Source organism: Morchella sextelata (assembly GCF_020137385.1).
Source record: "Morchella sextelata strain SCLS chromosome Unknown scls_12, whole genome shotgun sequence".
Lineage (NCBI taxonomy): Eukaryota > Fungi > Ascomycota > Pezizomycetes > Pezizales > Morchellaceae > Morchella > Morchella sextelata.
The window spans coordinates 770,404-796,617 of NW_025408627.1; the positions used below are offsets into that span (position 1 = coordinate 770,404).

The window sequence follows — 26,214 nt, forward strand, 5'->3', positions numbered from 1 at the left end:
CGCCAAAGCGCTGAGCTGCTAGCTGACTGACTAGAAATGAAATGAGAAATAAATAAAAAAATATAATACATTTAGAAGCAAGACTTATTTACATACAAGAAAGATCTCGTATACTCATTCCGTCAATGAAAACAAAAAGACTCGTACAGAAGTACCAACAAGCTATAATATAATAGAAATAATAAAAATCTAATTTAATACAAACCATTAACCTCCTCAGCTGCAGTTCGGTAGACATCGAGTCCAGAGCCCCAGAGTTAACCCCCACCTACAACCTCCGCACCCCCACCTCCTCCTCCCCCGACTCCACACTCGCCCTCATTGCGCTCGCCCCCGCGCCCGACCCCGGCCTCTGATAATCCACACTCAGCCTCCCGCGGTCCACCGGCCCCTGCGCACTCCCCGCCTCCACATCTACACTCCTCTTCCTCGCGCCAAAAAACCTATTCTGATGGCTCACCACGCTGCCCCCCGCGCTCCCCGCCCTGCGGCGCTGGACCCCCTCCCCGCGGTACTCTGAGCTGCTGCGCGACGTCGTCCGCGCCAGCTCCGCCTCTGCCTCTGCCGCCTCTGCCGCCTCTTCGCGCTCCCGCTCCTCGAGCACCTTCACCATCGGGATGTGCTGCTGCTTGCGCCGGTCCTCGAACACGTCGCCCGAGTCGTCGGAGGACGCGATGTCCTTCACGCCGAGTGAGAAGTCGACCTTTTTGTTGCCGCTGCGGCTGGAGGAGCGGCCGAGGCTGGTGCTGCGCGTGAGGTCTAGGTTGTGGTCTGGGCGGAGGATGCCGCCGGATGGTGTTCCACCGCCGCCGGGGATGAAGGGGCGGTACTCGCCGTCCTGTTTATCTGGTCCGGCGCCGCGGTCGAGCACGGACTGCTGCAGCTGGTCGTTGTTGACGGATTGGAGGAAGACGGGGTGACTGCTCTTTTGCCCGGGCCAGCGCATGTTCGGCGACTCGATGCCGACCTCGTCGACGGCCACCATGAGCGCGCACATGAACTTGTTCCGGCGCTGCAGGCGCACCAGCTCGTTCTGCCAGTTGCTCTTGTAGAAGAAGACCACGTTCAGCTTGACGCTGTGCATGTCGGGGATGTCGCGCAGCTCCGTGATGATCTTGGGCTGGTACTCGCGCTTCTCGGCGGTGACGAAGGCGAGCAGGCGCTCGCGGAGCTCCTCGATCTGCTCGAGGGAGGTGCCGAACTTGCACACCACGGGGATGGCCTCGGCGAGGCCGCCGGACCGCCGCATGTTCAGCACGAAGAGCGTGTTGAGGAGGGAGTTTGGCGCCTGCACGACGTGCCCCTCGAGCTTCTTGAACTCCGTGTACATCAGTGCGATCTCCTTGACGAAGAAGGTGTCGATTGTGCCGGCGCCCGTGTTGTAGATGTCGACGCGGTCGCCGACGTCGAACGGGTGCTTCACAAAGACGAAGATGATGCTCGCGAGGAACTCCTGGGCCGTGGCCGAGAAGAGCCAGCTGAGCGCCAGCACGGCGCTGGAGGCGGAGGTGAGCACGTTGGCGGTGGACTTTGAGATGAGGCTGAGGAAGACGAGGACCACGATGACGGCGACGATGAACGTGAGCACGTCGTCGAGCTTGCCGATGACGCTGTCGAGGTCCTTGAGCGAGGCGGCGATGGCCTTGCGTTCGCGCCCGATCTCGACGCAGGCGAGCTCCATTTCTTCGCACGAGATGTCGCCGTTGAGGTCGCGGTCGAACATGACGAAGGCGGCGTCGGCTTCGTCTTCGGAGGAGAAGGCGTGCTTGAGGTCGTCGGCTAGGACGTTTTCGCAGCCGTCGCGGATGAAGGTGCGGTAGAGGCGGCGGGCCAGCTATTGGGAGAGGGGAGATGTGTTAGTTATGGGTAATGATATATCATACATATAATGACGGTGTGTTATATAGGGTCAATGATCAAACTTACAGCTTGGCTCCCCTCGGTGGTGTACAGCAGCGTGAGCACGACCTGCTGCGGCGAAGTACTCTTCGACACCTGCTTCCCCGTAAAGTCGCCGGCCACCTTCCCAAACACATCGCCGACGCGATTAAACGTCTTCTGCGCGCCGGCCCTCGCCTGCTGCAGCCTCACCAGGGGCGTCCGCACGCCACTCGCCAGGTTCGAGTCCCGCTTCTCGTCCAGGTCGCGCTCCTTCTCAAACTGCTTCGAGTAGGCATACAGCTTCGCCAGCGAGCCGATCTGGAACTTGTTGAGCTCGATGCGGTCCTCGTAGGTGCGCTGGTGGAAGGAGATGGCGATCAGCTGGATGATGATCTTCTCGGCAAAGTTGAGCACCGTGGCGACGAAGAAGCAGAGGAGAACGATGTTGGCGCGGTTCTCCCAGTAGCGTGTGGACTTGTCGCCGTTGTTGTGGTGGTTGGTCATGGTGGGGAGGAAGGAGACGAAGATGGCCAGCCACCAGAAGAAGAGCGTTGCGGGCACTTCGAGCATGCGCGCCATGTCTTTCCATTTTTTGCTGTTGTTGGTGAAGACGCTGGTGAGGAGGGAGAAGAGGTAGGGGAGGCATTTGGCGATGATCTAGGGCGGGGTGTTAGCATTGGAAAGCCCAATTTCGGGTTATATGGGGGAATTGGGGGGGGGGGGGGTGTGGAGTACTTACTCGTGCGGCCCAGAGGGAGAGCCAGACTACTTCGAGCCAGACCATGAACCACATCAGATACACATCACCCACTGCAGCTTCATGAAACACCAATCCCCCCAAGAGCAGGGGGATCAGTAATATCAGCACCAGCGGAATGATATACGTGAAATACCGAATGATAACCGATGATTCATGAACCTTTCCGGAAAATTATCAGCTACAATTCATTGGGATTTTCAAGAACATCAATTCTTCGGTACTTACAGTCTTCATAAACTGCGCAAACCCATTCTGCGGCTTCTCCGGCGGCCGCCACACGCCCTTGCCATTGTCGTGCACCGGGTTCGTGGCAATATCAAAATCGTCGACGGGGTCCACCACCTCGCTGACCCTGGACCTGGAGCGGTGTCTCCTGCTCCTGCTTCTGTCCAGCCCCGTGGCCGACGCATTCGTCACCACGCGCTCCGCCTTCAGTAGCTCTAGGTCGTCGTCGAGTCGGTGGCTCTCCTCCCGTTTTCGGGACTGCGAGACGTGGCGGTGCGGGTTGAGGTCGTCGGAGACGGTGGTGCCCGTGGTGGGCCGCAGGTCGTGGAGCTGGTGCCGGGTGAGTGGTGAGTCGGTGTAGGTGTGCTCGTCGGAGGGGTGCGGGTGTGGGGTGGTGGTGGTGGTGGGCCGTGAGTGGGATTGGTAGCTGCCTGGCGGGCCGAACTCGGGGTAGGAGGGCTCGGGGATTTCGTGCATGGGGGTCGACATTGCGGTGGGTGGTGGGAGTGTCAAACTCTAGTATGCATTGAAGTATGCTGTATAAATAAGAAGAAACAATCGGAGAAGTATCGGCTTCCGGAGGGGCCGCTTCGTCGACGCAATTATAACGAAATATAGCAGGGAACAAGAAGGGAAAGATAGGAAGCGACTGGTTTAGGGATCAGAGGAGATCAACCCAAGGATCACTAGTTTGAATTTCAAGATAGATGGGAATTGAGATTGGGTTTTTTTGTTTAGTGATGTTTTGGTTTGCTATGTACATGGACGAAGGACATGGTCCCGTCTTTATACCCTACTAGCTCGTAGAGTAGAGTAGAGCGTTCTGAAATCTCCCAAGCTATACCAGCCATATCCATTATTAGCAGAGTTACTCTACTCGATACTTTTACAAAGGTAGATGGTCTGGGGAAATGAGATGCAGGCATTTCTAATAGAAACGCGTAGTGGATGTGGACGGGGTCTGTATATTCAGGGGAGACGCGGGACTTGTTGAGAATTAGAGTACCTAGTTGCATTATTTTGGATTTTTTTCACCTCTTCCCGCCGGAAGGCTCCCCATCAGGCACTGATGTACAGACAGCAATTCTGTGTGCAACTGGAGCACAATCGGGAGGAGCAGATTTGGTGGGGGGTTAAAGCAAAAGGGAATAGAAATAGTGATGATCATTGAAAAGTTCTGAAATGGTACAGACAGGCGGAGACCCTTTGGGTTAAGTATGACGCCACTGTCGTCATAAGGTTTGTAGATCCCGGTTTTTGGGTGGTGGTAGGGAGAGACCAGATGTGCCTGCTGGCTGCAACAGCGGAGGGCGTTCGATGGACCGGCCGCTGGATGGAGGTTGGAAGGTTGGAAGTTGGAAAACGGGAAACCGTTGTGGATGTCGACAGGGTCCAGTCAGGTCCACCAACGCCGGGAGAGGTTGATTCCGGGCTGTCTCCCCCTGCCGAGACATGTGCCTCGAAAGCCACAAAAAAGAGAGAGAGGCACCTTGATTTATCCGATGAATAGGTCCGATGAAGGCTCTCTAACCTTCAACTCCAGATGAAGGGCGAAGATAAATCAAGGCTGCTTGGTGGGTTCTGTTTGGCTGGTCTTTCTTTGTCTCTCTCCTCTCCCTGCGTCATATCTGACAGGGACCACACCACATCAAGGGCTTGCGCTTGGATACGACTCGTCGATTCCTCTAAACAACGCAGAATGCCAAGCCTCCCCGTTCCCTTCTACTCAATCATCCATCATCCTCTCAACTCCTCTATTCCAGTTCTGTCTTGTCATACAATTAAAAAATTCTGACATTTCTTCCTCTCCGAATTTTTCCTCATTTTTCTTTCTAAATAACGACTCCTCTCCATATTAGATTCTGCAATAATGAGGGGTGAAGTAAGCAAGCTGTTTTTCCAATTCTAGTTCTAATTCCACATTCCCTGACCAACGATCGTCCTATCTATCTATCTATCTCTCCATATCCTCGCATATCGTGTCGCTTATGATGCTGCTGCCCATGATCGGATCTTTCCCATTCATTCTGATCCCTGGCTTGATAATAATACCAATAATAATAATAACGCACGCACCGTCATCTAACCTCAACTCTTCTCACCTCCGTAGATCCTCCACGTCCACGTCGGCCAGGCCGGTGTGCAGCTAGGGAACAGTGCGTGGGAACTGTACGCTCTAACTTCTTTCCCCCCCCACAGTTCTCTCTCATCTCCTCTCCTGCTCCGTGGGTTGACTTCATAACTCCCCCGTGTGTGTGCTGCTCCAGATACCTCCTGGAACATGGCCTGGGGATGGATGGCCGTCCAGACCCAAACACAACCGCAGAGGGTGGTGGCTCAAATGAGACGTTCTTCTCGGAGGCCGGGAATGGGAAATACGTGCCTCGGTCCATTTTCGTGGACTTGGATCCCTCGGTCGGTTTTTTGTTTGTTCTTAGCTGTTGCTGCTGCTGCTGCTGCTGGGTGAATATGAGATAGTTACTGCTGCTAATGCAGGTCTACTGCAGCCCATTGATGAGATCCGGACTGGTCGCTACCGCCAGCTGTTCCACCCCGACCTCCTGGTCAGCGGGAAAGAGGACGCGGCCAACAACTGTAAATAGAACGATTCGCTAGGTAGCAAGACGAGACCAAAAACTGCTAACGGGGACGCTTTGGGTGCTCCATCTAGATGCCCGCGGCCACTACACCATCGGCAAAGAGATCCTCGAAAACGTGATCGACCGCATCCGCCGCGTAGCCGAAAACTGCTCCAGCCTGCAGGGCTTCCTCGTCTTCCACTCCTTCGGCGGCGGCACTGGCTCCGGCTTCGGCGCGCTGCTGCTGGAGCGCCTCTCGGCGGACTTTGCGAAGAAGTCGAAGCTCGAGTTCGCAGTGTACCCCGCGCCGCAGACGAGCACGGCCGTGGTGGAGCCGTACAATGCGGTCCTGTCGACGCACAGCACCATCGAGAATGCCGACTGCACGTTCTTGGTCGATAATGAGGCTGTCTACGATATCTGCAAGCGCAACCTGGACATCCCGCGCCCGGACCATGATTCGTTGAATCGCTTGATTGCGCAGGTGGTGTCGTCCATCACGTCGTCGCTGAGATTCGACGGGCATCTGAATGTGGACCTGGGCGAGTTCCAGACGAACTTGGTGCCTTATCCGCGTAAATAGATCCTTCACTCTATCAGCACCAAGCAAGTTACTGACCACAGAGATCTCCAGGTATTCACTACCCATTGATCAGCTATGCACCCGTCATCTCCGCATCCAGGAGCTCCCACGAGTCCTTCAAAGTCTCTGAGCTGACCTTCCAATGCTTCGAACCGCACAACCAGATGGTCGTCTGCGACCCCGCCAAAGGCAAATACATGGCCGTCGCCCTGCTCTACCGCGGGGACGTCGTGCCCCGCGACTGCAGCCTCGCCGTCGCCTCCATAAAGGCGCGTGCCAGCTTCAATCTCGTTGAATGGTGTCCCACCGGCTTCAGTATGTTCAATCCGTCACACACTCTCATCTTGGAAACCCCCCCACTAATTATGGAAACTCTTTAATGCAGAACTCGGCATCAACTGCCAGCGGCCAATGTCGGTGCCCAATGGCGAGCTGGCGTCCGTGGACCGCTCGGTGAGCATGTTGTCCAACACGACGGCGATCGCGGAGGCGTGGTCGCGGCTCAACCATAAGTTCGACCTGATGTATGCGAAGCGCGCGTTCGTGCATTGGTATGTGGGCGAGGGGATGGAGGAGGGCGAGTTCTCGGAGGCGAGGGAGGATCTGGCGGCGCTGGAGAGAGGTGAGTTGACCCCCGGGCTGTCTTGATATGAGGGAGTTGGGGTACTGATGTGGTTTTTTGGGGGGGTGGGTAGATTATGAGGAGGTTGCGATGGACAGTCCTGTGGAGGGGCATGAAGCGGAGTATTAGTAGGAGGGAGAGGGAGAGGGAGGTAGCACGCGGTAGGCAAACAGACGCTACGTGCTGGGGTGCGCATCGGTCATTTTTTTTTTTACTTTTTACGTTTGTTCGGAACAGCACCCGCCCCCTTTGCAATTGCTTACTGCAAGTGGAGTGCTGGGAGCAGCAATAATGATACTCGCTCTGTAATCTAAAAGAAAAGGATTCACTTGAGATGTTTATGTCCCCCCCGAGATAAAATTCATCATCAGATTTAGGTAGAGCTAGAAGTAGATGAGAGAGCATGGCATGGCATGTTTTTAGTGTTTATGGTCACAGTCATTTAGCGATTCTGGCTGTCTTGTTTTAGCTAGGCTTTATGAGTTGTTCTTTTCGTGCCCAGGTTTTTTTTTCTCTCTCGATCCAAGTGCAGTGCAGTGCAGACTGTGCAGCAGCCAGCAGAAACCGCACGTGTTGAGTGGGCGTGGATTGGGGGCGATGGTGGGGCAGAACAGACTCTCTCTGCAGTAGCGAAGTGTGAGTGTGAGTGTGAGTGTGAGAGTGAGTGTGAGTGTGAGTGTTGCTGCGGCAACGGGGGACGTGCCCGTTGCAGGCCACTCAAGCGAGACGTAAACAAAGGAAATGCAGCCAGAAACCCAAAAGGCCATTTCTCGCTTCTGCTCTTTTCTTTTCTTTCTTTCTTTCCCCGGGCAGAAAGAAGAGGAAGAGACAGCAAACAGACGACTCACCACGACACGACCACGACCACTACACGACCACTACACCACCATCACCACTCCACCATCACCACTCCACCATCACCACTCCACTATCACCACTCCACCACCATCACCACCACGGCCATCCATCCATCCATCCATCCATCCATCCATCCATCCCCGCATCGCTATTCCAACTAGCTAACCCCGTGAATATACCCACATGTCGCTAGTCGATCTCTCATCTAATTATTAAAGCAAATAAAAATTAAAGGAAATTAAAGGAAATATCTCTTTCACCCCCAACAAAGAACCACTTGCAGCAGCACCTCTGCAGCAGCCCAGAAATGACATCAATGTCAGCAAGCGTCTCCACCCCCTCCCCCCTCTCAGCACTGACCCGCCCCGCCAAACAACGACGCCAAAGCTCCTACCTCACGCACTCGCGCCGCAGCTCGCCGCTCTCAATTGGCCGAATGAACGACTCGGACGAGGACGAGGAGGAGGACGGAAAGGCCCCGCAGCTCAGCGCGCTGGCCCAGATGCTGCTCAACGACTTCCCCGAGTCGCAGTCGGACCGGGGATCGCGCACGCCGACCGCCGACCCAATGCCCGGCGTCGAGTCGGTCATCCCCCGGAAGCGCATCAGCTGGGACCGCTCGCCGCCGCCGGCAGCGCGGGACGCAATGATGGAGGAGCCGCACACGCACCGCCGCAGCGTCAGCCCCGACTATGCCGCTGCTCGCGAGCTGGTCACGCCTGCGCCGGGGAGGTATTCGCGGCGCGTGCTGGGCTCGGGCGGGTCCTCGGGGAACTCGGAGGAGCTGAAGCAGGAGGAGGGCCAGAGCTACTATGGGAGTGTTGCGAAGCCGAGCGCGAACCAGCCGACCATGACGATGCAGCCGTCCACGACGGCGTCGGCGAGCCGGTGGAAGCGCGCTGGGAGGGGGCTCGCGGGGGGGCTTGCGGGGCCGCCGAGGAGGGGCCCGCGGAGGGGGAGCGACCCGCAGGATATGGAGGGGTATGAGGGGTATGCGGTGGAGGATGCGGGGAGCGAGCATAACCCGATAGAGATCAAGGAGATAGATGAGCCAAGCTCGGGCTCGAGCTCAAAGGGATTTGGCGGGAATACGAGTATGCGCGAGGAGACGCCGGTCGGCGAGGGCTCGTTCTCGATGATGTCGAGGAGGTCCAGGAGATCGAGTCCGGAGACGTCAATGCAGCAGCAGCACCCGCGCTCAATGAGCCTGTTTTCAAATAATACCCCAGAGGAAATGCGGTCCGGATCGCCAGACACTTCAAGGCGCTCCTCTTCCTTGCGGGCTGCGGCGGTTGCGGCGGCGGCGGCAGCAGCTGTGCCCCAGGTTCTGGCAGCAAAGGACAAGGAGAACATGCCCCCGCCACCCACGTTCCGGCGCCCCACATCCACCGTGCCAGCTTCAAAGCGGCTGAGTTTTGCCGCGGAGGAGATTAAACCTGTTGTCTCCGCAGCAGCATCTCGCGCCCCGTCTCCTGCGGAGGAAAAGGAGTACAAATCGTTCGCTCCGACTCTGGCGGCAGCAGCAACAGCAGCAGCCGGGTCGCCGGAAAGGAAAAACGTACTGTCGATGAAGAGCAACAATACGCCGCTGCGGCCGCCGCCCCCGCCGCCCCCGCCGAAAATGTCGATGCTCGAGGCGGTCACGGCGAGCGCGGGGGCGTCGGCGACGGCGGCGCAGCAGTCGTCGAGGAAGCAGCGGTCCGTGGTGCATGTCAATGGGAAGCCGTACAGGCGCCTTGACGCGATCGGGAAGGGCGGGTCGAGCAAGGTGTACAAAGTCATGGCGGAGAACTTCAAGATACTCGCTATGAAGAAGGTGACGTTTACGGCGCAGGACGGCGAGTCGGCCATCCGGGGTTACAAGGGGGAGATCGACCTGCTGAAGAAGTTGGCGCATGTGGATCGGGTGGTAAGGTTGTATGACTGGGAGATTAATGATGGTAAACAGTGCTTGACTATGGTAAGCCACTCCCTCCCTCCCTCACTGACCCCCCCCCCCCCCCCCAAACCCCCTCCTCACCCCCTCACTCCATTTCTGCCGGCATGGTTTTCTGAGACTAATTCTGGGTGGGGGGACCAGTTGATGGAATGCGGCGAGACCGATCTGGCAAAGGTGCTCATGATGCGACACAACAACGAGGACTCGCAGATGGACATCTCCTTCATCCGCTACTACTGGCGCGAGATGCTCCTCTGCGTCGAATCCGTGCACAAGCTCAACATCATCCACTCGGACCTCAAGCCCGCCAACTTCCTCGTCGTCCAGGGCCGCCTCAAGCTCATCGACTTCGGCATCGCCAACGCCATCGCCGACGACACCGTCAACGTCCACCGCGAGTCGCAGGTCGGCACCCTAAACTACATGTCGCCCGAGGCCATCGTGGACATCAACGCCGCCTCCGGCAAGGCCATGGCCAGCGTCGGCGCCCCGCGCCTCATGAAGCTCGGCGCGCCCAGCGACGTCTGGAGTCTGGGCTGCATACTGTACCAGATGACGTACGGCCGCGGGCCCTTTGCGCACCTCACGTCAATGTACCAGAAGATCAACGCCATCCCGGACCCAAACTACGCCATCGACTACCCGGCCACGGGCATTGGCGGCGCGCCCGTGCCGGCGTCGCTGGTCGCTACCATCAGCGGGTGTCTGCAGAGGGACAAGGGCGAGCGGCCGACGATCGCAAGGATGCTGTCGTATGATGACCCGTTTTTGAACCCGGATACGTATCGGCCGGTGAGGGAGGGCGTGGTCGATATCAGCTATGAGGTGCTGAAGATGCTGATGGAGAATACGGTCGAGCATGTGAGTGTGAATGGCGCGGCGGATAAGGAGCGTGTGGCGGCGTGGGCGACGGATGTGTATAAGAAGCTGGAGAGGAGGATGTGGGAGTCGAGGGGCGGGCAGAGGTAGTAGTGGGGGGTTTTTTTTTGGCGGGGGGCGATCGATGGGCTATCTTTTTTTGTGGGGTGCAATATGTACCTTTATATTTTTTCTTTTTTTTTCTCCTTTTTTTTTTGTGATGGTTTGCGCCTTACTTTTGGTTTATAAACATACCCGGTTTTTCTCTGTGAATTATGCCTCTTTCTTTCTTTCTTTTTTTTTATTGGTCTTTTTTTTTATTTTGTTTTTGGTGGGAGTCGTTGTTTTAGGTTATGATGGGTTTGGTTCCTTTTTTTTTGCGGTGTTCTTCTTATTATTACTGACTTGACGATATTGACGAACTTTTTTTTTCCCCTTCCACTTTATTACTTTTTCTTACCCCCCCCCCCCCCCTCCCGCCTCCTTTTGAATATATGTACGTTTTTGTGCGTCGAGGTGCCGTATTATTATCCCCCCTTTCTTCGATTCTCTGCTTCTTGTTTATTATTCAGGTTATTTCTACTACTGCTTGCAAGCTGCTATCGCGGCGCCTTGGTGTGTGACTGATGCACACTCTGGGCTGGCTTCTCTACTTCTTTTTCTTATTTCTTTTTTTTATTCGTTTTGCTTTGTTTATCCTCCTGTAGCAGCAGGAGTTAGGGAGTAGTAGTAGTAGTAGTAGTAGTAGCTGGTGGCGTAAGGGGGGGCGCGCGGGTATAGTTATTAGCTCTTATTGTTATTACGGGTCGGTCAATCGGTCGGTCGGAGTAGAAAAAAAAAAATAAAGCGGTACGAATAAATAATATAGTTTACGAATCTATCCAGAGCGCAGTCGAGTGATGCTGGATGATGCGGTCGACGCGGTGTGTGTGTGTGCATGCAGACATGCAGACATGCAGGTACGTACAACTGGCTAGCGAGCTGGCTGGCTGGCTGGCTGGGTCTCGGCGTGGTGGTAAGGGGGGCACGCACACACGCGAGCTGCTAGAGCTCGAGCTCGAGTTCTGGAGACTTCGATAGCTAGCTACACACCTCTATCTCTACCTCTACCTCTACCTATAACATAACCTATACAACTTAGCTACACATCTACACCTCAACAACCAAGCTGCACCCATCACCATCATCATCATCATGGCAGATACAGATACAGCTACCCACGACCCCACGGCCACAACACACTCCCCCAAGCCTGAGAACAAGCCTGAAGACAGACCCCATCCTCCTCCCACTACCACTACCGCTACCACCACCACCACCCAAGACCCAGAACCAGACCCAGCATCGACAACACCGAAAGCAGAGCCTCCATCTCCATCTCCGCCGCCACCACCACCACTACTACCACCGACGCCACAAACCACCACCCCCACCCCCCGCCTCGCCCGCCTCCCGCGCCCCAAGGTCACAGCCAAGATCCGGACTACCACACGGCGGGTATGGCCCTTCCCCCGCCTCCCTTCCCACTTGCTATCCCCCTCCCTCTACCCCTAGCTCTCTACCTACTGCACCCCCTCCCTATCCCCCGTCTCCGCCTACCGTTCGGGTGTGGCTAATAGTGTGGACAGGACGACATGAGCGCGCAAGAAGCGCAGCGGCGGCAGCTCAACAACGAGCGCAACCGGCGGACGCGGCAGCGCAAGATTGAGCGCGAGATTGCCAGTGGCGTGCGGCATAAGGACGGTGAGTGTCTTTGTCCTTTGTGTTTTGTGGGGGAGGTAGGGGGGGGAAGGGGCTAACGGGTGTGTGGGGGGGGGAGTAGGCAGGGTTAGGAGGTCGACGGAGAGGCCTTGGTGCTGATGAGTGTGGGGTGAGGGTTAGGAGGAAGACTGGTTGGGGTGGCGGGATGGATGGGCGAGTGATGCATAGTGAATCACTCGATTGGGTGGTGGTTGGTTTTGGGGGGTGTTAAATAGTAGGGCTGCTTTTCGGGGAGCTTTGGGATTGGGCTGGTGTGTAGTTTGGAGAAATCTTGTTTGCAAGTCGGGGCTAATCGACCAAGCAATAGGTTGGATTCCAACCAATTGAAGCGCAATTGGAATTGGGTGATACCAGAAGGTGCTGGCGAAGGCCGCTGTGGGGGGGAATCAGGATATTTTGCTTTTTTAATTATAATATTATTATGGGGTGTTCTTTGTACTGCTCACATTGCCAGCTCCTGACCTCACACCCACCGCCAAGCCATGCGGCTCCCCCAACCCTTGGCACCCACAACCCACGCAAAAAAAACCTTCCCAACATCCCACCACCACTCTCTTCCCCACCACAACCCCCCAAACCACCACCCCCATCACAATGCCGCGCACCACCGGCACCCGCCCACCAGGCAACCGCACCCGCGCCCGCAACAACCCAAAAAACCGCTCTCTGAACGCCTTCTCAATCGCACAGTCCACCACCACCGACAGACCCAGCATCCCCGCCCGCCGCCTCGGCCAAGCTCCGTCCAAGAAACACAAGGCACGCAAGCACGAATCCGACGATGACGACGAAGAAGGCGCTGGCAGGGGCCGCGGTGGGGACGACGAGAGCGTAGACGGCGGCAGCGACTCGGACGGCGGCCACTGGAAGGTTGGCGTCGACAGCGACGACGAGAGCGACATTGACTCTGACGAGGCGATGGGCGAGAGCGACGAGGAACGGTTCGCGGACTTTGCGTTCCGCGGGAGCAGCTCCACGGGGAGGCCGAAGAAGGCGAAGGGCCGGAAGGAGGTCACGTTGGAAGAGAGCGGGGACGACGATGACGAGGAGGAGGAGGAGGAGGACGAGTCGGAGGAGGACGGGGAGGGCTTCGTGGACCTCTCTGAGATGCTGGATCGGGCGACGCCGAGCGATTCGGAGCCCGAAGACGACGAGAAGGCGGAGAAGACGGCCAGGAAGCCGCAGCAGACTAAGTCGAAGAAGCGTGCAGCTCCGGAATCCGAGTCGGAGGACGACAGCGACAATGGGCTGGATCTGGAGGAGTCAATGTCCGAAGACGGCGACGACGACGAGGAGGAGCCCTCAGATGGCGACGACTCTGATACAGACTCGTTTGCGCACTTCTCGGAAGAAGACGACACCCCCGAGGACCCCGCGAAGCTCGAGGCCCTCCAGTCCCTCATCACCGCGCTCCCCTCGGGCTCCAAGCACGCCGCGAAGCGTGTGCGCCTCGACGACCCCAACGAGGGAAAGACGCCCAACGAATACAACCTCTCCATCGGCACCGCGTCCCAAAAGCTCACCCTCGACGACCTGATGCCCACCATCACCGACCCCAAGCTGAAGAAGTCGCTCAAGGTCCTCTCCGACACTGCCCCCGCCGGCACAAAGAGTTCCGGCGTGCAGGGGAAGCTGTCAGCGCCGCTGGCAAAGCGCCAACAGGACCGCATCGACCGTGCCGCGGCATATGTCAAGACGAAGGAAACACTCGGCCGCTGGGTCGACACCGTCAAGATGAACCGCGAAGCCGACCACCTGCACTTCCCGCTCCCCAACGCGCCAAACGCGCCCATCCAGGCGCCCAAGCGGCTCCTGTCCATCACGACCGCCACGGGCCGCACGCCGCTGACGGCGCTCGAGGCCACCATCTCGGGCATCCTGAAGGAGTCGAACATGGAGTCCGAGAAGAGGATTGCCGAGTTTGAGGAGCTCAAGACGAACAAGCTCTCCATCGAGGAGGTGCAGAAGCGGACGGCGGAGCTCCGCATGGCGAGGGAGCTGCTGTACAGAGAGGAGCTAAAGGCGAAGCGCATAAAGAAGATCAAGTCAAAGGCCTACCACCGCGTCCACAAGAAGGAGCGCATGCGCCAGGAGCAGGCGATCGAGGAGGCGCTTGCGCTGGAGAAGGGCGGCGTCGTGGGCGAGGAGGAGATGATGGAGCGGGAGCGCAAGCGGGCGGAGGAGCGCATGACGCTGCGGCACAAGCAGAGCAAGTGGGCCAAGGGGATGAAGGAGTCTGGGCGCAGTGTCTGGGACGATGAAGCCCAGGATGGCGCGATTGAGATGGCGCGGCGCGCGGAGGAGCTTACAAGGCGCATCAAGGGAAAGGACATCCGTGGCGAGGGCGAGGAGTTTGGTGAGAGCAGCAGTGAGGAGGAAGACGACGATGCGTTTGACGAGGAGGGTGTGGAGCTGAGGAAGAAGCTGATAAAGGATATCGAGAAGGCGGAGGCCTCGTTGGGTGTCTCGTCGTCTGGGGCTGGCAGCAAGCTGGGTGGACGCTTGATGGGCATGAAGTTCATGCAGAACGCGGAAGCGGCCAAGAAGAAGGAAAACGACGCCCAATTGGAAGAGCTCAAAAACTCTCTGGTGGACGGCGACAGACTGAGTGATGTCGGCGAAGACAGCGAAGCCGAGGAGGAGGAGCCCAAACAGGCCAGTGGCAGAATGACATTCAAGCCTGGAAAGAAGGAGAAGCCAGCCGCCTCCAAAGCTACCCACAAATCAGAGTTTGAGGAACAGGACCTCAGCGACCAGGAACAAGATGACGAGGAGGACGACGAAGAGGACGAAGAAGTCACAGTCGTCAACAAAGCCAATGCAGCCTCCACGGCTGCTGCAAAGAACCCCTTCACAGCACCCAGAACCACAGCCGGGACAGCCGGGGGCAAGCACCTCTCCTTCGGCGCCAGCAAAGACGACGACCCGACACCCGCCGGAGGCAACCCCTGGCTCTCGCAGGACGCCGTCCCCCACGTCAAGCCCAAGCAGCTGACCATCACCAGCGGCAAGGTCGAATCCAAAACCGAGCGCAGCAGCAAGAAACTCGCAAGGGACAAAAAGGCGGCCCTGAAGAACGGCGACCCCGCCGAGAACGTCGAGGTCGAAATCGACACCTCTGTCACGCTCAAGCTGGCGCCGAAGACGGTTGCAAACCCCGACGACGGCGACGACGAGGAGGTGGACGACAAGGACATCAGCCTTATCCCGGCCAAGGGCGGGAAGGCCGCGAGGTCCCAGAGGGCGCTGGTGAAGCGGGCGTTTGCTGGGGACGATGTGGTGATGGACTTTACCAATGAGAAGAACGCGGTCGTGGAGGAGGAGGGCGACCAGGTTGTCGACGAGAGCCTACCTGGCTGGGGCAGCTGGACCGGCGAAGGGCTGAAACCGAAAAACCCGGACCAGCCAAACAGGTTCCTCAAGACCGTCAAGGGAATTGCCAAGGACAAGCGAAAGGACGCGAAGTTGGCAAAGGTCATCATCAACGAGAAGCGGGTTAAGAAGGTATTATATATCCTCTATATTTCCCCTTCCACTCGTTCGTGCGCTAATTGCGATGTTATTTTTTGTTCCAGAATGTGAAGTACCACGCATCGGCCCTCCCACACATGTTCGAGACCAAGCAGCAGTACGAGCGGAGTCTGCGGGTCCCGATCGGGCCCGAGTGGACCACGAAGGCGACCTTCCAGGACTCGACGATGCCCAGGGTCATGGTCAAGAAGGGTGTTGTTGTGGAGGCTATCTCTGCGCCGTTTAAATAGGGTGTTTAATTATTTCTTAATCTTTCTGTATTTGTGGATAGGTTTCCCTTTTCTTTTTCTTTTGTTCTCTCTGTTGCTTTGGGATAAAAGTATTGCGGGTTTATTTGCTGTAAATATCCTCCGGGTGGTAAAAAAAGTGAATGCGAGGTGGTGGTGGTAATCATTTGAGGAGATGCTGTAGCTACCATAAAACTACATGTAGAGTGCTGTTGTGGACAGTGTATACATCTTTTTGAGCAGTGCTGGTATATACTCTGATCTATCCGCGAAGACCGCTATATATTCCTCGAAGATTCGTAGATAGACCAACCCGCCCCAACTATGATTGACCCCTGGCCTGAATTTACCAAAATGCCTTCATGAATTATCACTCGGTATTGGAATACACTCGCTTAGCTGAAAAGATCTCGCTATGAGTGATGAATGGTGAAAGCAAAGAAAAAGGATAAAAGTATACTTCATATGAATTAACAATAGATACTTGAAGTCGAGCCCATGGAGGGGGGAGGCGGAGCACTTGACTAGATGTGTTGTGCAAGGAAGACAGACCCAGATAGCAGATAACTTCGACCCCCACCCTTTTTGGTTTTGGTAGGGGGTGCTGGCTGCCGCTCATGATTGATGATCGCGGGGGATTATGCAGGTTTCTGGTCCATTCCGGGGTGCCGTTGTTCTAGTGCTGGCATTCTTTTTGTGGGAAACATTATCCTCTCTCCTCTCTGCTGAAATAGATATAGGATGGACTTGATGAGACGAATAGTTTGATATATTGGTCTAGATATATGTATATAAGCTGTTTTATAGCAGAGCCGAATAGCTGAGGACACATGTTTGACAGCGAGACCTCCATCGTCACCTTAATTACCACCCGAAGGACACATGTACAACACGTCCCGGTAGCTTCATGGGATGGGTCGGGATAAAGACCAAACCTGGCAGAGTCGTTTGGTGCCGAACACCCCACTAAAATCCGCCATCCTGCCATGCGGCCCTAGGAAGAAGTTATGCCCGTCGTCACCCATATATACAGCTTGATATAATTAGGGTTCCCTGCGAAGCCTTCCTACAGCTCTACGAGGAGGCAGGTAATTAAGCCAGCGCGTGTAGATACCGCTGCAACCCAAGCCAACAGCCACCCAAGCCAACAGCCACCCAAAGTAGCAGACACCCGTAAAGGAAGTAGAGCTACGAAGAAGCATCCGCGACCGAGGACCTAACCTATAGACCTCCTCGGGCCCTCCCGCTATCAAGCGAGTGATAACTTGTGATTCCCACTCGAAGCCATGTTTGCCGGTACGAAAAGTAGGTTTACGGCGAAATCTTGACTTGTCTTCTTGTATCACGGTAGATGGAACCTGTTTTACAGCTGGCTGGGTGCAGCGAGGTGTTATAATGGGTGGTGTATTTGGCCGGAGCTCTCCTGGACTGTTTGACATCACACAGTAGTGGGCCCTACCCGCATTGGTGTTGTAGTTACCCGCTCCTCCTCCTACGACTATGTATGTGTCTACTGTATGTCGTTGCAGTACTGTGAATCTACCCCACATCTGTGATCAATCATTGAACACAGTGATCGAATCAGCATCACTGGTCTGGTTATGCAAAACCATCAGACAATTCACCAGATATCTCAGCTCCGTATGGCCATTTAATTCCTGCCACATATAAGCTTAAGGGGGACTACGTTGAAAATTAAACTCACAACTAGTACTGGAGAACGACCATCATCACCAACATTACCGACTAGCTAGCATGTCGGTCACCCCAAATGCATACATATTCAACAAACCGCCTCTTGATGAAAAGAGTGACTGTTTGCCTGCAAGTTCTTTTGCCACATGGTACGGGAGAATCAATGGGCTTTTATAGAACCAGTGTCCGCCATATATTCTCTAGAGAGCAGGTAGCACAAACGCCCCAGCATGGAGGAGCCCCCCAAAACCCAGGCAAACCGTCCAGTCAATGGAAACCGCCGCTCCACTACCTACTCGTTCTAGAAGAGTAGTTATGGACCTTTTGGGTATGAATGTTCCCCGATCACCTTAGGAAGTCAAGTGACATCGGCCCGTGAATCCGATAGAGAATACCCTAAAGACCCTTCGAACCCCTCTGGAAGTAGAGTACACATGAGTACTCTACCAGGATCAACCTGTTCTCACCAGGGAGGATTGGGGACAACTACCTACCAGGGCCCTCCTAACCTGTCTTTAATTCTCGGGCTCTTCCGGTAAGGTTAAAGATCTGGGGAGGGGGTCTCAGACATGACTCTAGTCTTGGCGTCATGAACAAGAGGAGGAGATTTGAGCCTCGTAGGTATTGTCAATACCTCTGGTCATCCATGCGCACGTCCTCTACCGCCATAATCGCGATGGACGCGGGGAACACCGATGTGCGATATGTATTAGAAATTTGGTTTTTGTGGATATCACAGGGGGAGAGTTCAGTGCCTACTCTGTTCAGACTGAGTATGGTATATTTATAGGTAGAGGGAATGGGAGGCTGTTGGATGAGGCGTATTGATCTGGTTTATATCTTTTGATAAGATCATAGAAAAACACAGTTTTTCCTCCAGTACATACATATGCTCATGGTATGGACTTCTCAATGACTACCTGCCGCGGTCTAAGCGTTCATCTAGTGTATCGATACCGATGCCTCTATCCGCTCATGGCAAAGCAATTAACACCCCCCCAGTTATCTATACCATGCTTGTCGTCTAGCATAGAGTACCTGTAGCTTCGGATTAACCGGCCAGCAGTGGTCGCGGGATGAGTTAATTATCTCGCAGGTCCCATCCCACGCCTAATTCCGAGAGACTGATGATGGGCCATTCCAGAAGTGTTTCTCCTCAATGTCATTTGCCAGGTGGGGCGAACCGGAAACTGCATGCCCAGAAACCTAATAACCACTCCCTGGTGGGCTGCGGGAGGCGCCGAACCTGCATAAGATTCGAATTTGAAGACCTCAGCTGCTAGAAATGATGGGACGAGATTAAATACCCAGATACCCAAGTCGATTGATTGCAGAGCTTGATTTGCAAGACCCTGGAGGAGTGGGTGAGCTGCGGGTGCGATTATGCATAATACACCGCTGATAAGTCGACAACTCCTCGTCATTTGAGGCGCATGGATTTCGATATATGTATGGGAATCCAATTAAACCGTGGTAATCTAATAAATGACTTACATTGCGACTAGTCTCTAGCTAGTAGTGGCTACTAGCTATTAATATAGCCCGTTTCCTAGATTCATCATATGGTGCTCAAGGCTCAAGCGCAACACTCTGGGGTTGTTTCGGTACTCGGTACTCTTCTTGGACTTGGTGGTAATTGGACGAGGTCAATGTGTAAGTGCGCCAGGGTATCCCTTGAATAAAGACTGCGAAGGTAGAAATTTCTGTCCATATCGGTAGAATCTGGTATTGATGCTTAGTTATGTATGCAGGTATGTATGGTACATGGTGGTTAGAGTAGAGTAGAGTAGAGTGAGATAAACACTTTTTTCTCAAATATTGATATCGGGGTTTGGGGGCGTAAGGTGAGGTGCAAACATGCTTGAAAGTGCAGTTATAGGGGCCCTTGCTTAACCTTGTTTCTAAGCCGCTGACGTCCGAATGGAAGACGACGAGAAGGGCGCCCCGGCGAAGGGAAAGAGCTAGGAAGGGAATGTGCTAGATATTGCGGCAGTTTACAGTCCTCAGTAGAAATTGCCCTCTCTTTCTTTCTAGCAGCGTGATCAAGGGGCTCGTGGTGTCATCCAAACGTTCAACGCCCAACGTCCAACGTCCAACTGTGAATATCAGACGTTGAAACACCTGCCCATATGAAGCGTTGTTCATACACAATGCACACATGTAAGGTACACCGTACATACATACAGATCTTCAACCCACCACCCATCCTTCAGCGCTTCTGAATGGGCAGAGGCGCTAAATGAAGCCCTTGCTCTGCTGTACTCAGACATGTCGCCAAACCAAGCACAGGAAGGAGCCTATCGGCTTGGCGTATCTGATACAATGTTTACCCCTGGCATATTGCTCCTGGCCCCACCGATCAACCCTTTTGTCTGCCCTCACCGGGGCCATGATTGGGCAGTGGCATCCCCACGCTCGCCTGTTGGTTCATAAACCGACACCTAAGGCCGTTTTTTGCGCGCGGGACCTTTCCTGGGTCTTTTCCTCTTTCTCTGCAGGCCCCCTGGACGGAGCTTAGAGAATTTCATTTTCTGTCTCGAGTCTTGAAGACCGAACACCACCACAGACTTCTCCCCTCCACACTCCCTTAACATCTCACGCTCTTTTTACCTGTGTTGTTGCATAACAGTTGGCTACCTAGTTTTTTTTCCCCCTCCAACCCGGTGTGTTGGAAGAACCGTCCGTCGACAATCCACTTGAAATCCCCGTAGCAATAAACTATTATCACACACTCTTTTTACAGCAGCCCGCTGTCACTGATTTCCCCTTCCCCACGGACCGCCCGTGAGTAATGAGAAATACCGTCTCATGAGGCTCTTGTAAATCACCTTCACACTCATTAACTACTACTGCTTGGACCCACGTCCAAATACCACTCATTAACAAACAAACTACAACTCTGTGCCGGTCACAACAAATTATCACCGCTTATCCAGCAAACATGACAGTCCTGTCGTCGAGTGAAGAAGATCAGTCCCTTGGGATCCATATCGCGGATATGGATATGGAGGACGAGGCGGATTATCGCAGCCCGTTGTTTGAGAAGTATGGAGCGGAGATAGGAGAGGAGGAGGTTATGGAGGAGGAGGACCTGTTGAAGAAGGCAGACGGAGAGGTCTCGAGTAAGGATAGGAAGCAACTCTGGCTGATCTACTCGTTGCATTTGGCGGAAGCGTATGTTCATCTCTCTCTCCCCACTGAGTTGCTCCGAGATACTGACTGACGTATGGGCAGTATCGTTGCATCGAGTCTTCAACCGCAGCTATATATCCTTCTTCGTGATAGCCAGCTATGTGGAAGCGTCAACTCTGCATACTGGACTGGCTTGGTTGAGACGGTTTTTGCTCTTGGTTCAATTGCGGGTAAGTTCCCCTTCTTGAAGATGTTGGTTATATAGTGAGTAAGAAGCTAAGACATTTTTAAGGTCTTTACTGGGGATGGATGGGAGACAAGTTGGGCCGACGACCTGTCGCCCTGGTTGGAATATTGGGATTGTCAGTATCCTGTGTAGTCATGGGCTTTAGCAACGGTCTGTTGAGCTGTTGCTTGATCCGCGCGTTTGGCGGGCTCATGAGCTCTTCGATCCGTGTGTCCACAGCGACAATGATTGGAGATGTCAGCGAGACGTCAAGCGCGAAGGCTCGCAACTTCTCCAGACTGCCCCTTGTGGCTACAGGTGGTGTCATTGGACCTCTTATCCAGGCACTTCTTGCTCATCGTTTCTCATCCGAAAATGAGATTTGGAAGAGATTCCCCATTCTGAGCTCCCAGCTAGCTTGCGCAAGTTTGATGTTTATCATTTTCCTCATCAACTTGGTTTTTCTCAAAGAGGTGCGGGTTTCGATTTTTCTCTCATAATTAGTTTTCCTTTCCTTACTTACTGAGTGCAACAGACTCTACCAAGCACCACTGCTGCCGAGAATCTCGATGAGGAAACGCAACCGTTGTACGGTCGCCGCAGCGATTCGTCTGACTTCTTGACCGAGAAGGACACTTTCCTTGGCCAATCGGAGACGACGTTGGCGACACCGTGCCGCAGAACCACGTTTTTCAAGAACGACAGACCGGACCCCATGAGATTTAGCGAGATTATGAAGGCGCCATCGTTGATGATCCTCCTATGCTCCTATTCTTTCCTTTCGCTTCACTCGGCATCTTTTGACCAACTGCTGCCACTCCTTGGCAACTCACCGACCGAACACGGTGGACTTGGGCTGCCTTGCTTCTTCCTGTCATTCGCTGTTTTGTTCGCCGGTATCGCTGCCGGTACAGTCATCTATTTAGGGTTCGCCAAATCAGTGCAACGTTTAGGATTACTGAGACTCTACCGCCTATGCTGCTGGGTCTTCCCCTTGATCTACATCGCGACACCTCTCGTGTCCAAGGTCGCCCGGAGTTCTGAGATCGCAGTATGGATTTCATCTGCGAGCTCCATCTTCACAAAGACGCTAGTCACTGGATTTGCACAAACACTTGTCGCATTTCTCGTCACAAATGCTAGCCCTGATGCATACAGCCTTGGAAGCATTATGGGCTTCATGCAGGGTGCGACTGCGTTCCGGTCTCTTGCGGTTGCAGGGACTGGAGTCGCCTTCTCGCTCAGCGATGATGTCTCGATCGAGACGACAAACTACAGCCTATGGGCAGCGATGACCATCATCTCGCTCGGCGGCGCTGCTGTTGCGTACTTTGTGAGGGACCACCCTACCGTTAGAGACTATGAGTCGAGTCTCAAGTGGGAGGTCTGCTACGAGAGCACCGAGGATCTTTCTCTATAGAGAGCGTTTGCATCCCAACGTGGTATCTCCACATAACGGCCTCGAGTCGGGCTTTTTTTTCTTTCCTTCTGTCTCTACTCGGGTGGCCTTTTTTATCATGCCGGGGCAAACTGCCGCGGCGCCTCTTTTTGTTTGTTGATTAACACGATCAAGGATTGATCAGGGGATGTTTGATACCATTTTTAACTTGAAGTTTTCACTTTCCACTCAATTTCTTGCTAGGGGAACCTTTGCTTTTCTTTTTCGTTGTTGGGTTAGCGGGGTCGGTTCATTGGTGGGGTAAGTAGAAGTGAGCCGGGGTGTACCGGTACAAATATTTGCTTGCTTAGTAGGGTTAGTGGGGGTTGGTCGGTGTGGTACGATTAAGCTTTCTTTAGTCTGGCTGGTTGGTTGGTTTGCTTGGGGTTCTTATTTTTTGGGTTGGGAAATTGTGGATATTGTTTTCACTGTAACAAATATATGGAGTGGAGGACTGCTGCTGAACTTTTTAACACTTACTTTTTATTCCCTAGTTATCTTTTTTTTTTGTCAAGTTCGGGTTCCCTTTGTATCTTCTAGTCTGTATTACACCTCAGTTAGGGTGTCGATAGAGAATCTCGCAATGGATTTTCGATCTTCTTAGTACCAAGGCCAAAGTACGTGACAATTATTCCTTAGTAACGGGTTTGAAAGCCATCAAGCCATCAAGCCATCATAGCGCCAGGATCTTTTATATCACATTAGTAGTGGTATATTCTACACAAGATCAATATTGCAATGTGTATCGGTAGATGCATACTCAATATTTCTTTTTCAGAGAAGAAACATGATCCATGAAGCGGAAAAAAAATTAACGGTGGTCAAGATAACTGTAGAGTATGTCTCCTTGCATATGGTATGCATCTAGAGTTACTCTATTTTGCCGTCATATGGAGCGTGCAGGATGCACTGTGCAGTGCACCGCATGCAGCAACCCTACTTTATTTCAAGGGTCACCGTATGGAGTTAAGTGAAGCCATTGTGGTTGATATTCTCTGTGCCTAGTACTACTGCGCATATCTACTACGAGTAGATAGAGTTGCGGATATGCGATGGTTACCATCGGCTAGATATCTCATTCGTTCTCATTCGACCGATAGACACTATCTCTCCATGCACTGGTAGGAGATGTCTCTGTACGTGGTTGAAGCTTGAGGGTCTAGAAGGTAGGACCGTACCTATTGCGGAGAATACACAAACTGCACAAACCAAGCTCAGTGAACTGTTATGTATCCAGTACAGACAGCGAGGGCATGACCTCTACTGACGTCCATGGAATACGATCAGGCACTTCCAAGACACACTCCTGCGCAAAAGAGTTGTGGTGGTGGTGAGGGAAAATGCCTGTAAAGCAGGTACGAGTAGTTAATTGCGGATTTGTCAGGTGAACTGATTTGTAAGGATTTTTACGACTCGGAGGAACTCAACAAGCGGCGGGGAAGAGCTCCAAAAGTTGAGGGTGTGTAGGCAGGGCTTGGTGTGTGTTAGGTTTCTAACTCCCGACGGATTCAGTCGGAAGCTTCCATCAGCTACTCCCGAGATGTCGCCATCGATTGGTGAGATCTATTTGAGAAAGGTGCAGGAACGAGCTTCGATGCATAGCTACTCCATACATACATTGTCAGCTACTTGGTAATACATTTTTTTTTCCCTACTCCTACTTGAGTCTTATAAAGACCAGCATTTTCTTCGTCTCGTCTTCTCTCTCCCTCCCATCTACCAGTTCCCCTACTACACTTTCTTCCTTACTCGAATTCTCTCAAGATCTCTTTGTTTGTTCGGGAATTTCTTGCGATTATACCAGTTTTCTTCACTTTCTCACTTGGTTGCCAGCCTTTTTACCCTAAACGCCACCCTTCTATTTTAAAGAAACCTCACCAAAAGCCAATTCCTCACTAAAATAGACAATGACTATCCAATCGATTCAAGATGTACCTGCCATCGATGAGGAACCCCGTTTCGCTAAGGACAACCGTGGGTTTGGTACCAGGGCTGTTCAAGCCGGTTCACCCCACGACCCTGTAACTGGGGCTGTTATCGCACCTGTATGTCCCCCATACCCCGCCATGCCCTGTTTGGGCGCTATTAGAAAATAAATAAAATACTAAACAATTCTCTATTGCAGATTTCCCTTGCTACCACCTACGCCCAAACAGCAGTAGGAAATCCAATCGGTCTTTACGAATATTCTCGTTCGTCGAACCCCAACCGTGACAACTTTGAGAAAGCTGTAGCTGCACTCGAAGGCGCCAGTTACGCTCTCGCCTTCTCATCCGGATCTGCAACCACTGCTACAATTCTTCAAAGTTTGGCAGCTGGTAGTCATGTCATCTCCATCAGTGATGTCTACGGCGGTACCCATCGTTACTTCACAAAAGTTGCAGCTGCCCACGGTGTTCGTGTGTCGTTCACGGGTGCCATCGAAGTCGACGCAGAATCCATGATTGGCCCAGACACCAAGCTTATCTGGATCGAGACCCCAAGCAATCCCACATTGTCGCTGGTGAACATCAGCGCCATTGCAAAGATTGCGCATCAGCACGGAATTCTTGTAGTGGTTGATAACACTTTCTTGTCGCCATACATCCAGAATCCTCTCAACCATGGAGCTGATATTGTCGTCCATTCGGTAACCAAATATATTAACGGCCATTCCGTAAGATTCCCATTATTAACATCTTAATATTGAAACCTCGCTGACCTGATTGTTAGGATGTCCTAATGGGTGTTGCTGCATTCAACGACTCACAGCTTAACGACCGCCTCACGTTCCTCCAAAACGCAATCGGCGCCGTTCCCTCTCCCTTCGACTGCTGGCTTGCCCACCGTGGTCTGAAGACTCTTCACCTCCGTGCAAAGGCCGCAACTGAGAACGCCACTGCCATTGCTACTGTCCTTGAGTCCTCGCCATACGTTCTTTCCGTCAACTACCCCGGCCTCAATTCTCACCCGCAGCGCAAGGTTGCCGTATTGCAGCACCGTAAGGGTATGGGTGGTGGTATGGTCTCGTTCAGAATCCAGGGTGGACGTCGCGCCGCCGAGAGGTTCTGCCAGGAAACGAAAATCTTTACACTTGCAGAATCCCTCGGTGGAATTGAGAGTCTTTGCGAGTTGCCAGCCGGTATGACCCACGCTGGAATCCCCGTAGAGGCGAGGGAGAAGAACGGCGTTTTCGATGACCTCATTCGGTTGAGTGTCGGTATCGAGGATACTGAGGACCTGGTTGATGATATCATCGGCGCACTTGAAAGAGTCAACAACTACGTCCAAGGAAACAAGGCTTAAGCTGTCTACCCAGCTTGCCTTTTCCTTTTCTTCAAAGTTTCGGTTTGTGCGTTTGCATACATAGAAGGGCTTCTTTTTTCTTAATCGGGAAGGGGGGCGGGGCTACCTGATAGATTAATTGCCTTTTTTCTTTTGTGTGGTCTGATAGTTTTCCTTGTTTCTTTTCCTATTTTCTTCGGGCTTTATTGGTTCGGTAATGGCGTTACGAATTTTCATTATACTGTGTTAATATAAACAGCTGGGGATTGTTCTCTCGGTTTTACATAGTACTTGCTAGTTACTCTACTTATAGATTAACAATAAACTGGAGTCTTCTATTGCTGAATGACGTTTCTAGTCAGATATTTGATGTGAGTGCACGCTCAGGCTGATTCCAGAACATTTCTCAGTCAACCATGTGGTTGGCGAATATTTAGAGTTTCCTGGGTTTTCCGAGGATTTACATAGGAATTCTGGAACCCAAAAATATGCCCAGTCCGTTAACCTCACATCACCTCACATCACCCCTCGAAGCATCAATCATACCAGCGGCCGAGATAGTCCGTTATACCTGCTGATCATTGAAAGGATAATCTACCAAAAGGGGAGCTAGTGAACAGAGTGTAGAGTAGGGT

General features: G+C 53.4%; 7 protein-coding genes across 7 annotated transcripts; 6 read left to right on the forward strand and 1 right to left on the reverse strand.

The window, feature by feature from the left end:
* Window positions 1-268: 268 nt before the first annotated feature.
* On the reverse strand, window positions 269-3,355 carry H6S33_002079 (uncharacterized protein; the record flags this gene model as incomplete). The annotated part of the gene is made up of 4 exons (XM_044833427.1): window positions 269-1,834; window positions 1,927-2,538; window positions 2,621-2,800; window positions 2,867-3,355. The coding sequence occupies 4 exons, from the start codon at window positions 3,353-3,355 to the stop codon at window positions 269-271; spliced, it is 2,847 nt and encodes a 948-aa protein (XP_044693222.1).
* Window positions 3,356-5,158: 1,803 nt separating this feature from the next.
* On the forward strand, window positions 5,159-6,779 carry H6S33_002080 (uncharacterized protein; the record flags this gene model as incomplete). The annotated part of the gene is made up of 6 exons (XM_044833428.1): window positions 5,159-5,281; window positions 5,374-5,461; window positions 5,538-6,020; window positions 6,080-6,343; window positions 6,414-6,650; window positions 6,724-6,779. The coding sequence occupies 6 exons, from the start codon at window positions 5,159-5,161 to the stop codon at window positions 6,777-6,779; spliced, it is 1,251 nt and encodes a 416-aa protein (XP_044693223.1).
* Window positions 6,780-7,824: 1,045 nt separating this feature from the next.
* On the forward strand, window positions 7,825-10,416 carry H6S33_002081 (uncharacterized protein; the record flags this gene model as incomplete). The annotated part of the gene is made up of 2 exons (XM_044833429.1): window positions 7,825-9,468; window positions 9,589-10,416. The coding sequence occupies 2 exons, from the start codon at window positions 7,825-7,827 to the stop codon at window positions 10,414-10,416; spliced, it is 2,472 nt and encodes an 823-aa protein (XP_044693224.1).
* Window positions 10,417-11,499: 1,083 nt separating this feature from the next.
* On the forward strand, window positions 11,500-12,393 carry H6S33_002082 (uncharacterized protein; the record flags this gene model as incomplete). The annotated part of the gene is made up of 6 exons (XM_044833431.1): window positions 11,500-11,802; window positions 11,934-12,048; window positions 12,128-12,140; window positions 12,187-12,197; window positions 12,282-12,317; window positions 12,374-12,393. 6 exons carry the CDS (start codon window positions 11,500-11,502, stop codon window positions 12,391-12,393), a joined length of 498 nt encoding a protein of 165 aa, XP_044693225.1.
* A 267-nt stretch (window positions 12,394-12,660) lies between these two features.
* H6S33_002083 (uncharacterized protein) lies at window positions 12,661-15,827 on the forward strand (the record flags this gene model as incomplete). Its single annotated transcript, XM_044833432.1, has 2 exons — window positions 12,661-15,570; window positions 15,642-15,827. 2 exons carry the CDS (start codon window positions 12,661-12,663, stop codon window positions 15,825-15,827), a joined length of 3,096 nt encoding a protein of 1,031 aa, XP_044693226.1.
* Window positions 15,828-20,460: 4,633 nt separating this feature from the next.
* Window positions 20,461-22,297, forward strand: H6S33_002084 (uncharacterized protein; the record flags this gene model as incomplete). The annotated part of the gene is made up of 4 exons (XM_044833433.1): window positions 20,461-20,693; window positions 20,754-20,881; window positions 20,944-21,350; window positions 21,413-22,297. The coding sequence occupies 4 exons, from the start codon at window positions 20,461-20,463 to the stop codon at window positions 22,295-22,297; spliced, it is 1,653 nt and encodes a 550-aa protein (XP_044693227.1).
* A 1,925-nt stretch (window positions 22,298-24,222) lies between these two features.
* Window positions 24,223-25,600, forward strand: H6S33_002085 (uncharacterized protein; the record flags this gene model as incomplete). The annotated part of the gene is made up of 3 exons (XM_044833434.1): window positions 24,223-24,360; window positions 24,441-24,971; window positions 25,028-25,600. The coding sequence occupies 3 exons, from the start codon at window positions 24,223-24,225 to the stop codon at window positions 25,598-25,600; spliced, it is 1,242 nt and encodes a 413-aa protein (XP_044693228.1).
* Between the last annotated feature and the right edge of the window lie 614 nt (window positions 25,601-26,214).